This window comes from Corapipo altera, unplaced genomic scaffold (assembly GCF_003945725.1).
Source record: "Corapipo altera isolate COAL_440 unplaced genomic scaffold, ASM394572v1 50, whole genome shotgun sequence".
Classification (NCBI taxonomy): domain Eukaryota; kingdom Metazoa; phylum Chordata; class Aves; order Passeriformes; family Pipridae; genus Corapipo; species Corapipo altera.
This window is the reverse complement of record NW_020884889.1, coordinates 550,834-564,066: the sequence shown is the minus strand read 5'-3', so window position 1 is coordinate 564,066 and position 13,233 is coordinate 550,834. Positions and strand designations below refer to the sequence as shown.

Sequence of the window (13,233 nt, the reverse complement as noted above, 5' to 3'; positions counted from 1 at the left end):
TGGGTTTTGTATTAGTGCAGCAGGACAGGATGTATTCCATGGAGTTCTGTGTGTATTTTGGCATTTCCCTGTTTCCCTCCCCTTTTTTTTTTAAAAAAGAAACTGTGGTTTTTAGAAATGAAAACAAGTCCTTCTTAGCCAGGGAGGGTAATTAGTGTGAGTCACCTCCACTCTCCATGGGCAAGTACAGGGTTAGGAATCTGGTCATTTGGGAGGTGACACTGAAAGATGGGGACTTTCAGAGGCCACATTCTCAGTTGCTGCCTCTCAGGGCTCCAGTGATGTTCCTGAATGTTCTGGATTTCGTGCAAATACATTGATTTTCCTCCTCCATCCCCTGCTTATGCTTTACACAAATTTTCTTGCCATTTATCTGCACTTTAATAGCTTTTACAGCACCATTCCAGGGAGTATAAAACAAGACAGATGGACTCAGTGATCTTACACATCCAGCCTTAACAATTCTATGATTCTGAGACAAGGTCTGTTTGGTCTTTGGGGGTGATCTTATCTCAGCTTAGCACAAATGAGTGTCCTGTGCTGCATCCGCTTCTCTGGGTTGCTCATTTGTGGATTTTCCAGAAAACGACCCCTCCATGGCACAGGGGTTGTTATCCATGGCATTCCCAGCAGTGTAGATCCTGAGATGCCAGCACATCCTTGCTGCTTCCACTGGGGATGTGAGGGACCAACTGTGGGGCTTAAATCCCAAGGTGGTTAAATCATTGTTTAGTCTTGACTTTAAGTGGGAGTAAGAGCCCGTAGATGCTGGCCACGAGCAGTTGTGAGTGGAGTGAGGGCTGGAATAGCCCCAGAAGATGTTTACACATAAATACATGACCCAGCTATCGGGAGATCTGCTGAGTGGGTGCACATCACACACGCAGCCCTGGGCACGTTCTCCAGCCTGGCCACGGCTCTGCTGACGTGCTGGTGCGAGCAGGAGGGCAGGAACCATCCCTGGGCTCCTTCCAGCCCTGCAGGACCTGCCTCTGCCTGGCTGGGTGCCTCCCACCAGGCTCTTCCCCCAGCTATTCCCACCGACCCCATCCCCATTGCTTTTAATCCCTCTCCATCAGATAAGAGCCCCGAGACCTCCCTGTGCAGGTTTATCCCTTCAGGTTTATCCCTTCGGCATGACCAAGTTGGCTGGCACACCAGAGCGATTGTTTCCTTGCAAAGGCCACGCTGGCACCCAAAATCCTTTAATTCCCTGTAAAACTTTGGCAAATCCTCCGCGAGCGAGGACTTGAAGGATCCGTGGGCGTCGTGACACGCGGTGGAGCCGCGACTCCCTGATCCCGGTGGAGCCACGACTCCCCGATCCCGGTGCCTGCTCAGACAGAGAGGCTCGGGAGAGCTTTATCAGGAGCAGGATCTTGGGCTTTGGCCAGCGAGAACAAAGCCTGAATTTCCATTCCACTCAGCCCCTGTCTGCTTCCCATATATGTGAGGGCCCTGATACCGCGCTGGAAAAAAAGCGGCGCCTTTTTTTGGGCTCGCTGGGGGAGAATTATCAGATGAGGGGAGGCATCAATGGTGGAGCCCTTTTGGAGGGAGGGGTTTGGTTGGAATAGAGGGCCCACAGCTGGTTTGGGGCCTGAGGTGAAACCCCTGGCAGGGGGTTGGGTTGAAAACCCAAGCTTTTTGTTCTCCCAGAGCTCCCAGGCCAAGCTCTTGTGCCCGGCACCGGACTCTGCACCCAAGGAGGAGCCAAGCAGCTCATTCCCAGCCTGGATGGAGAAAAATATTTATTGGGCTCCTGCTTGTGGGCCCCCAGGGAGCCTCCTCCGTTGCAGGTTGTTTTGCAGGTCGGTGATAGTTTCCTAAAGCTTTCCCAGTCCTTGATACTTGCAGTGGGGTTGGCATGGAGCCGACACACATCTGCCTCGGTCTCCCCTCGGACGCCGCCGTGCCTGCGCCGCGTCCTCGCCGAGGAGAAATCAGGGTGGCCTTGGGTTTTTTCAGCCCTCTCATGTCATCTCTGCAGCCCAGCAGCACGTTCTCAGGCGTAAATCCCATAGAGGGGGGATAGCAGGGCGAGATCCCGCTCTGGAGGGAGCATCTCGGGCTGGAGTGCAAGGCAGGCTCTCAGAACGTATCTGAGGGTGGTGTTTTGATTGGTATTGCTTTGGTTTTCCTCCCAGGGAAGCACCTCTGCTTGTTTTCTGGTTAGGAAACCAGAAAAACACGGCAGAGCTGCTGCAGCCACCACCTACTTGGTGCCCCCTGTCCTTCCTGTGTGAGCTCTGAAGCCCCAAGTTCCCAGCTTTGCTGGTGTTTGGGGAAGAGGGTTTTGTGTGATCAGCTGGGACATCTGAAGGAGGCCTTGTGTAGGGGAAGATGGACATTTCCCTCTGGAAAGGGCAAATTTGGGTTGTTAACAGAGGGAACTGAGCAAAATTTGGGGCTGGGGCTGTGCTGAGAGTGGTGAGACAGCCCTCCTGGATTGGAGGAGTTCATTGCCCTTGGATTGTCTAAAAGCTGGATGAAAAAAGGCATCCTGGGCAGGGCTAGTGGTCCTGCTGCTGCCAGGGATGTTCCCATGTTCTTAACAAGTGTGGAAAATGAGGAGGCTCGAGCATCTCCAGGAGCATCTCTGCAGCTGGAACAGGCTCCCCAGGGCAGTGGGCACAGCACCAAGCCAGACAGCTCAGGAAGTGTTTGGACAATGCTCCCAGGCACGGGGTGTGACTCTTGGGGATGGTCCTGTGCAGGGCCAGCAGTTGGACTCGATGATCCTCATGGGTCCCTCCAGCTTGGCATATTCTGTGATGTCCTCACTGACTTGGCACCTGGCTTCCCAAAACTCCTTCACCTCAGTGCCCCCTCCATCGTGGCAGAAACCCCTTCATTAGAGGTGCTTTCCACCCTTAATGGTTCCATGACTTAATGGTGGTGTGAACCAGGCAGGGCTTTGGTTTGGGTGCAGCCTCTGGACCATCACCCTGTGCTGAGGTGATTCCCAGGCTCAGCTCCAGCACCCAACGTGCTCTGCCCGAGAGGCTCGATGGAGGTGGAGAGGGGTGTTATTCCTGTTTCTCTTCAGAGGGACCTACTAATTAGTTTCTGCTTTTAAAATGCTTTGATGCCTCAGCCGAAACTCCTCCGTGAGCGAAAACTATGATTATTTATATTTATCCCATTTCCCAGAGCCTCTGGGATGCTCCGTGTGCCGCAAGCTCTGGTCACCGGGCAGATTATCTCCCTCCCCCAGGGCACCAGGGGGGATTTCTGAGCACCTAAAATTCCTCTGCAAAGCTGAAATGGGTTCATGGGTCTGAAAGGCAGAGGAGAGCTCGGGAGGTCCCCTGGGATTTGGCCATCCCAACCTCTGGGATTGCAGCAGGCGGCCCCCGGATTAATTACCAGCGTGGGCTGGCACAGGGCCAGGAGGGAGCGGCGCAGGGGAGGGAGTCTTGGACATCACAGCAGGGAAATCTGCCACAGGGTGATTTATGGGGTGATTTCTCCCTCTTTCTCAGTGTTTTCCAGGCTCTGGGGATTAAAAAAAAAACGAACAAAAAAGGGATTGCACACATGGTTGTTTGGAGGAGCTGAATATGTGCGAGTTCGCAACCTAAACATGGAAAAAGGGGATTTTTTTTCCCCCTTTTTTTTTGTCCTGGCGTCCCTCACCCTGGCAGTCCTGCCCTGTGGAGGACACTCGGGAATGAGCCTTCTCCCCTCCAAGTGGAGTCGGTGCCTTCTCAGCTGGAAGGAAAAAACCAACCCCAACTAGACGATGCTCAGAAGATTTTCACCAAACCTCTGGATTTTACAGCATATCAATTAGTGGGGACCTTCCCTTCCCCCCACCTCATCCCCTGTGTTTTCCACCAGCTCGTTTTTCTCCCCATTTTTCCAGCTGGTTGAGTCACGGGGCAAGGACACAAGGGGCTCTCACGGAGATGCCAGACACGACCCCGGGATTTGCTGGGCTTGGACTAACCCAGGGCTGGTTTCCAGCCCAGCAGTGGAGAAGTCTCAGCCAGGCTGTGGTTGCTGACGGGTCTGGTGCTTTGAGAAGTGGCAGCCAGGGGAGGTGGTTCCCTTTTGGACTCCTTTTGAAGGTGTATTTATGTTGTTGTGTTGCCTTGGACATGCCAGGTCCAAGATGGTTACCTGCACAGCCCAGGGCCTGGAGGGAGATGAATATGCCTGTGAAGGCAAGAGGAGCTCAGATTAGATGGAGACTCAAAATAAAAAAATCACCTAAATCTCTGAAAACATTGGCATTTAGGGGTAACACATTAAAATGTCACTGAAAAATCCCTGAGTTGAGTTTTTCCAGTTTTCTTACTTTCTAGTCTTTTCACCCCTTGGCTGAAAAGAGCTTTGTAAACCAGGGGAGCTGGGGGGTGAAAAAAACCTGTTGAAATACCTTAAAATCATGTTCTGGACTATGGATTTAGTGGCCAGAGAAGGTACATTAGAAGCAAACTCCTTGAATTTAGCTTGAAAATGCCCTAACTGATGATGACTTCCAAATTTCCGGGCAGAACTAAACATGGCATATGTTTTTCTTTGAAGGGTATAAAAAAGAAAAAAAATTAGCATGAGCTGATGATTTTGCAGAGTGGTTTCTTTTATGCAGAGAAAATTGTTTTCATCCTCATTCTTGGCATTGGCTCCTGTCCTGTGTTGCTTTTGTTTCTTGGGCTGCCATGGAAATGTCCCCTTTTCCCCCCCAGGCCTCTCCACACACCTCTTCCACCGGGCTCTGGTGCTCGTCAGACCCTTTTTGGAACTAATTTAATTAATTAACCCAGTGCAAGTGCTCTTCTGAGTTAATCATCTACTGGGTTAACAAATTAAACGGGCAAACGGAGGAGGATGGGGAGCAGCAGAGCTCTGCTCCACGGGAAAGGCTGGAAGAGGAGGAGCAGGATGGTGGATCCTCCATGGTGGATCCAGTGGCAGCGAGGGCTCTTTCCAGCTGTCTTTCCTTGCTGGTGGTTTTTGTGGGATGAGGGGGCTGGACTCATGTCCATGGCTGCACAACAGCCACCTCCAACATGAGGAACGTGCCGTCAGCAGTGCTGAGGTTGGAGGAGTTGGGAACGCCCACCACGACACCAGATAAATTGTAATATAAAATCACATTCTTGTTTTGGAGTGGAGATATGAGCTGGGCTCAATCCACACGTCTCAGTGGAGTAAACCAGAAGTTTGGGAGAGAGTTTGGTGCTCTGCAGCCTGGAAAGGTCCAGCTGGTTGTCCCTGTGGCTGACCCTTGGTCGTTGGCTGGGGAGCTGGTGGCAGCTTTGCAGGACCTCTGTGAACCAGGGAGAGGTTTACCTTGGTGAAAGCTGGGACATTAAAGGATCCTCTTTTAATTCTGGGATTTAAGGACAAGGTTCAGGGGGAAGATTAGGGCTGCCCAGCCTCTGCTTGCACCCAACTGCCTTCTCCTCACATGAACCCATTGTCCTGCTGTGATACCCAGTTTCTTGCTTCGTTGGAGAAACCAGGAAGAAATTTGAAAGGGGGACTGAATTGTCCTTGTCCTCATCAAGACTTTCCATGGCTTCCTTGTGGAGAACCTTCTGCTCCCTCTGGTGTCTCCAGGGCCACCTCAGGGTGGCAGCCCAGCTCCTGCCTCCGTTTGCTCATGGAATTGGGACGTTCCCTTAAATATATGTATTGAAACCAACACTGGATTGCTCCCATGGGCCAACAAAGAGCTGCTGGCCAAGACAGGACTCACCAACTCCTGCAAGGGTGGCGAGGTGCCTGCAGAGTCCCACTCCCAGTGAGCGTGGACAGATGGAAGGTGACCAGTTTGTGTCCCCATGGCATCTATGTGGGGACCCCTGTGCTGGGGACAACATTCAGCTCCTCCCCATCCTCTGGGGCTCGTGCTGTGGTTGCAGCATGGGGGCTCTGGGGGGGCACAGTGACACATTCCAGCTGGAACTTGTAAGGCAGAGGTATTTTAAGTATATTGGCTTAACCGAAATGGTTGTGAGCTTTGCTGGGGCAGATTGACAATTAATTTCTTTTTTTTTTTTTTTTTTTTTTTAACCCAGGGCCATAAAAATTCCATTTCTGCCTTGGAAGGTTTTAACCCCTTCCTTCCCCTGGAGCTTGTTTCCAAGGGTATTAATGGGGGAATTATTGTAACTGATGGCTCCCTGGTGAACTGTTAATAGATTTTTGGGAAATGTGTGTGTTCTTTGTGCTGGGCTTTTTATCTGGACCTGTGTATGGTTATAACCTTCCCTGCTCCTGTGTGTTGGGCAGTGTAAATACAGATCTGTGCTATGGCAGAGGGGAGGAAAAAGACTGAACATGGACCTAATGGAGTCTAAAGTGGGATAAAACTGCCTGGAAACACGTTGAGAAAGGATGTAACTGAGCATGAGGCTGCCCTGTGACATAGAAAGACAGGAGGAGGGGACATGTGGGAACACTTCTGACTGTCCCACTTCATCTCCAGGTGCCCAGCTGTGCGTTCAAGCCCCTGTCACGTTCAGAGAGTGCAGTGATTTATTTTTTACGGGCCTGGTCTTCCCCATGGGCGCCTCTTAAATGTGTTTTGAGAAGACCTTCCTCGCAGCCATACGTCGTGGGGGCCATTTGACCTGCTGAGAGGAGCTTTGGTGGCTTTGGAAGAGCCGGGGCGTTGAATCACAGCTATTTATTTCATGTGTTTCGTGATCTGCCCATGTTTTCCATCCTGCTTTTGAGTGCAGCTTCAAGCAGTGGGACTGTGCAGCGTTTTTGTTTTGGAAAAAGGCATCTTTCTTTTCTCTCTTCGTGCACTGCTTTGAACTTTACTGGCATAAAGTGCTGTCAAATCACAAATAGTCTCAAACCTCAAGTTATTTTCTTTACCTCCGCGCTCGGCAGGGAGCGACAGCAGCGGTGCTGCTCGCACCAGGAGATTTACAGTGTTTGCTCTTTGCATTTATTCCCAGACCCCGAGCTGTGCAAGGCTCTTTTCCCATTAAATTCTGGGTTTGATTCTCCTATCTTGTTTTTTTTATCTTAAAATTGTTTGAATTCCCTTCTGGATGTGTCTGCTGCGAGGCATCGCTGCAGCGGAGGAAGGAGTAAACACAAGCTGGAGTTTCAGCCCTTCCATCTGATGGATGGAGGTGGCTTTGATGGAGGAGATAGCCCTGACTCCACCCTCAGTGGAGCTGCTAGAAGTTGTAGCTGCCTACAATGATAGTTGTTAAAAACACATCGTGTACCACTACGGGACTGAAATATTTTCCTTTCTTCCAAAAGCAGGCTAACAAGCCTGCCTCTGTTCCAGCAGAAAGGGTGTGGATGGAGGGGGGAAAGAACAAAAAGCGGATTTTCTTGTCTGTGCTTTAAGGGCAGGGTGGAAAAAAGAGGAGGAAAAAGTGGAATATTTATTTAGAAGGCAGAGGACGTGGTTCTGTGGCGGCCACCCCTGCTGTCTGCAGAGTGGTAGTGGCTGATGGCTGGAGGCGAAACTAATACTTGGCAGGGGATGAGACACAGCACAGGCCCCCCTGGTCTGGGGGCTTGCTGGAGTGCTTGCTTTATGTCAGGGCTGTGGGGTGAGTTCATCTTTGCAGGATTTGGTTGAGTGCACTGGGAGATGAAAGAAGGGAGAGGAACCCACCACGGCACAGGGAGCGCTGGAAGAGGGACCCTCCCGACAGCTTTGTGCAGGCAGAGCGTTTTTAGATGAGCCTTTTAGTGTCTCCTTTTGGGGGGTTTGTTTGCCTGGGCGCCACAGGCAGGTTGCTTTTGCGTCTGATGAGTGGATTTTAAAGCCTTTCTTCCCCCCCCTCAGCCAGGAAAGGTGGATTGGAAAGGAAACTTCTTGCTCCTTGAGGTGGAGTTCCCTCAAATGTCCTCACATGTTTGAAGGAGCACAGGGCATCTCCAGGAGTGCCTGGAGCTGGCAGAACTGGCACTGCCAGGCAGGAGCTGCGATGGGATGACAGAGAGCAGGAGCACATTGGCAGGGGGATGCATTCACGAAGGGATGGGTGGATGGACTGAAGCTCCTGCCATGGATTGCACAGAAGTGGGTTTTAACAAAGCTAGTTCAGATGCATGAAAGTGGGAGGTGTAAAAAAGCCCTCCCTTGTTTTCATCAATGATTTTGCCAAAATATTCACCAGTTCCTGGAAAGCAGAGATGACACCAGGGCTGGTGGTACCGCCAGAGAGATGTTCTTGTAGGATAGACACAGATTGAATCCTGCTTTACTTTCCCCCTTCGCATGTTAATTTGCAGTAAACCACGGGAAAAACCTCTTTAAATGTTTATTGCTGCCTGTTCCCCTGATTAACTCAGCTGATGGGGAAACTGGAGTTTTGAAGTTGTCCCATCCTTAATGTCTGGAAGGGAAATTCAGAGGCTGAGTGGTAGTTCCTAAAAAATGTAATAACAAGCCCAGCTTAGCTAATGGGCATGGAGGGCTTTGAGGAGGTTGGGAGGTTAAACAGATGCAGAGCTCAGTAATTGCTACCAGCCTTCAGATGAAAGGCCCTGAGATGGTCTGTGCCCCCCCCCCTCAGATCACTTGAGTGGGACAACAGCAAAGTTTAGTGCCTTAGGAGACTTTTGGAAAGGCACTGGGAGCATCTCTGTGGGAAAGATGACTGTGGAAACTGGATGCTGTGCAAGATGGATGGGTCTCTGAGCAACCTGGTGTAGTGAGAGGTGTCCCTGCCCATGGGACTGAGATGATCTCTCCCAAAATTGTGACCTGTGAAGGGGTTGGTTCAAGATGGTGAGCACTGCCCACAGCAATGGACATCCCAGTTACCCCCTCCCCCCATCTCCCCTTAAATTTGTGTGGTTACAACTCCAGTTAAATCCAACAAAGCCGCTTAATTCAGAGCTGGGTGATGGGGAGGGGTAATTTGAGCCTGAACAGAAACAGGGCTGGAGGGGCTGTGCCTGAAATCCGGTGTGTCAATGGGCTCTCTGGAGCAAAATAATGGCATCACCCCATGGGTGAGTTAATGGGACATGATGGCAGGGAGGCACAGGGGTCAGCAGGCCGCAGGCGCGTGAGGGATTGTCAGGGAGCTTAATGCCGGGCAGGGAGCTCAGAGCAGAGCTCCTGGCTTGGAATTCCAGGCTGCTTTTCTGTTAGCTGGCGTGGTAGGAGCAGGAATGATGTTCAGCAAGAGGTTAATTTGCCCTCTTTGGGGCTCTTTCAGGGTTGAGAGTTCCTGTCTTCTTTCTGGAGACATCATAAATTGTGGAGGCATCGTGGATTAAACAGTGTCTGCCCCCCCAAAATGTGATTCCTAGAAAGAAGAGACTTTTCTCATTGTCTGGAGAGACTTCCACTGGGGTTTTAGAAGGATATGTGTAGTTCATAGCAGCTACTCCCCCTTGGCATGAAATGCTTCCTCAGATTTCATGTTCCCTGTGGGAACATCGGCATCACTGTCGAGGAATATTTACACAGTGGAGATAATGTTGGGTCAGTCATCCAGGCCTGTTGTGGACATCCCTGTGCCCCAGCTCAACACAAGCTGGGCTTTGAAAGTGAGGGTGCACCACCAGGGGTACAGGATCTGTGCTGGCTCTTGGTGGGAGACATCCACATATCCTGAGGACACAGGGTCCTGGCTGGTAGACCCAGAATTGAATGTTAAATTTGAGAGAGGAAGGTGTGTTGAGCTCCATGGGGGGTGGTGGGTGTCTTGTTGGGGTCACCAGCCTTTGCTTGAGCCATCTGTCTTGGTGGTGTTTGACATAATTGAAGATGAGGTTTGGGTTGAAGATGGACTTTGGGCTGAGTACAAGTTTTGGGTTAAGCATGAGTTTTGGGTTGAGCATCGTCTTTGGGTTGAGCACGAACTTGGGGTTTAATACAAGTTTTGAGTTGAACACAGGTTTGGGGTTGAGCACAAACTTGGGGTTAAATACAAGCTTTGGTTTCAACATGAATTTTGGGCAAAGCATGGAGTTTGTGTTGAAGACAAATTTTGGGTAGAGCATGGAGTTAATATTGAATAGGAATTTTGGGTAGAGCATGGAGGTTGTGTTGAACACAAATTTTGGGTTGAGCACAAACTTTACATTAAATAAAAGCTTGGACTTGGACAAGAATTTTGGGTAGAGCATGGAGCTTGTGCTGAACACAAATTGTGGGTAAAGGATGGAGTTTTACATTGAACACAAATGTTGGGTAGAGCACAGAGTTAGCACTGAATATGAATTTGGGGTTGAGCACAAGTTCAGTTCTCATGTGAGCAAAGCCAACGGGGTGGAAAGAGCCTTTTCCTTCCCCTCCATACCTGTCATTTCCAGGTGGTCACAGCAATCCCTGAGTGTCCTCTCTTGCCCCCACAGATGCCAGCACATCGCCCGATGCCGTGAAGAGGAGCCATTGGTGCAACGTGGCCTACTGGGAGCACCGGACGCGCGTCGGCCGCCTCTACACAGTGTACGAACAGTCTGTCAGTATCTTCTATGACCTACCTCAAGGAAACGGCTTCTGCCTCGGACAGCTAAACCTGGACAACAGGAGCGAGACTGTGAGAAGGACTCGAAGTAAAATCGGCTACGGGATCTTGCTCAGCAAAGAGCCGGACGGCGTGTGGGCCTACAACCGCAGCGAGCACCCCATCTTCGTCAACTCCCCGACACTGGACATCCCCAACTGCAGGACCCTCATCGTGCGCAAGGTCATGCCGGGCTACTCCATCAAGGTGTTTGACTACGAGAAGTCCTGCCTCCTGCAGCACACGGCCGACCTGGATTACGCAGACGGGCCCTACGACCCCAACAGCGTCCGGATCAGCTTCGCCAAAGGTTGGGGGCCCTGTTACTCCAGACAGTTCATCACGTCCTGCCCGTGTTGGCTGGAGATCCTACTCAGCAACAATCGATAACGGTCGGCCCTCTGACGAAAGGAAAGACACACGGAATAAACCCCCCCCCCCCCCAAAAAAAAAAAAAAAAAAAAAAGACACAGACTATCCCAAATATCATCTACCTAGATTTAATATAAAGTTTTATATATTATATGAAAATATATATTATACTTGTAATTATGGAGTCATTTTTACAATGTAATTATTTATGTATGGTGCAATGTGTATATGGACAAAAAACAGAAAATGCACTTTGGCTTATATAATTCTTTCAATACAGATTTTTTTTTTTTTAAGAAGAAGAAAAAAAAAGAGAAAAATTATACAGCAAAAATAGGAGAAAGCCCTAATTTTTGATGTATGGTTTTTTTGAAATATTATTAATACCCAGACAAAAAGCTAATACCAGTCACTCATTGATAATAAAGTATTCGCATTATGGGGGGGGATTTAATTGTCTTTTTTCTTCCCCCCCCAACTGAGGGCCAGCAGTGTCTGCTGGGGTGCTCTGCAGTCAGGGGGAGTTCCAGAGGGGTGCCCTCTGTCTCCCATCCCAGCCAGGACCCCAGGAAGCTGTTGGCTCCAAGAGGAGGTGAGTGAGGCTGCAGTTGGCTCCAAGAGGGGAGTGAGTGAGGGCAGCTGGAGAGCCAGGGAGCACTTGGATAAGGGGAAGTCTCCTGTGGCTGTTGTCACTCAGGGCTGTGTCTCTGATAGCACAAAATGTGGTGGGACATGGTGAGGGTGAGTGTTTGTGATAAATTTTGTGCAAATTAATGCTCATCAGTGCAAAGAGAAAAGCAGAATTTATTGTGGCCCTCAAAGCTGCCCAGTAGGAGCAGTTTGGAATATCAGCCTTTCACAGGGCTTGCCTGCGAGTCCAACATCTCCCAGGCGTGTTTGATGGTTGAGAAACAAACAGGAGGTTTGGACAATGCCTGGTTGGGTGGATCCTCTGTTGGAGCATGGTCTGGGTTTCAGGAGCCTCTCCAGTAACTCAGAGGAGGGATTGGATGAGTTGTGTGCAGATTTTTTGTCCCACAGATCTCCCCAGTCTGTTGTCCAGGCAATAAACTGATTCAGAATTGTTTGGGAAGAGTGTATTTGCTCCGAGGAGCAGTTGCAGCCAAAAAAGTGTCCTGGGCAAATGTGCTTGTCTGGGCTGATTTACACTCTGGAAATCCTGGATAAAATCAGGCCCTTTGCTGACTTGTGCTTGAACTCCATCCCTGTCAGCACAGGGCACCCACGTGCTGCCAGGGGCAGGTTGGACACTGGCTTGGCTTGGTTAGGGAAGTTATTTATTGCCAGGGAGCAGCACTGCCAAGTCTTAGAGTTGTGTTCCAAATCCCTGTACCTTTGATTTCCATAAAGTCCCAGCCTCTGGAGTGCAGTGACTGCGAAGCACCTCAGCTTTCAAGGTTGCAGGGGGTGTTTTTGTCACCTTTGTATTTGCAGAGAAAAAAGTGCAATGAGACCTCCTCAAAGTCAGAGTAAAACAGGATCTAAACTTACTACTCCAAAAGCCCTCCTGAGCGAGGATGGGGAATCCTGGAATCCTGGAATGGTTTGGGATGGAAGGAACCTTAAAACTCGTCTCATTTCCACCCCCTGCCATGGGCAGGGACACCTTCCACTAGCCCAGGTTGCTCCAAGCCCTGTCCCACCTGGCCTTGGACACTTCCAGGGGTGGGAAAAGGTGGGAACTGCATCCCCCAGGGAATCTCACAGGCTTGAGTGGATGCTGGGAGAGACCCGAGCAGAGGAATGTCCCAATGACATTTCCTCAGTCATTTTTCAAATTATAACCAGATTTGATGTTTAATTGGGACCATATTGGTTGAGTTCCTGCAGCATCACTGTTAATACTTGACGTCATGGATTTTTGTTTGTGTTACAGCCATTCTTAGGGAACGGTGTCAAAACATGTCACTCTTGTTTAAAGCAGCTTTCAAGAGCTTTGCAGGGATTTTTTTTGTCCCTTTTGGCTTGGGTTTGGTGGGCCCTGCCATACCACCCACCTCCCTTGTGGTATCACTTTCACATGGTCAGTCAAGAGGCCATTTTTATGTTTGGGGCTGTTTTTTAGGAGATTCTTAATCTAAATAATACCATCCTCATATTACCTGGGAAGAGTCAGCCAAAAGCTGACTTGCTTCTTCCCATTTCCTTTTTCCCAGCATTCCCCACCACCTCCCAAAAGGTTTTGCATTCACATCCTCAGCTGGCTGCTGCCTTCCTCCCTGTCCTCCTCCTCCTCGTGTGCACACACCGATGCAGCAGCACCATCATTATCCACTTCATCCATCTTCTGGACAAAACAGCACCAAGGATGCATTTGAGGGTTAACTTTGGGCTCTCCCTTGTGCAATCCACTGATGGTGCTTCGTTTTTCATTACTCATGTG

The 13,233-nt window shown here is 50.0% G+C and overlaps 1 protein-coding gene across 1 annotated transcript in view; it reads left to right on the top strand.

Moving 5' to 3' along the window:
* SMAD6 (SMAD family member 6) overlaps positions 1-10,926 on the top strand; it is a 40,624-nt gene extending 29,698 nt beyond the window's left edge. Inside the window, exon 4 of the mRNA XM_027644255.1 lies at positions 10,306-10,926. Coding sequence (XP_027500056.1) covers positions 10,306-10,847 — 542 coding nt within the window. The 3' untranslated portion in view covers positions 10,848-10,926. The remainder of the gene's footprint in view (positions 1-10,305) is intronic.
* Positions 10,927-13,233: the final 2,307 nt, after the last annotated feature.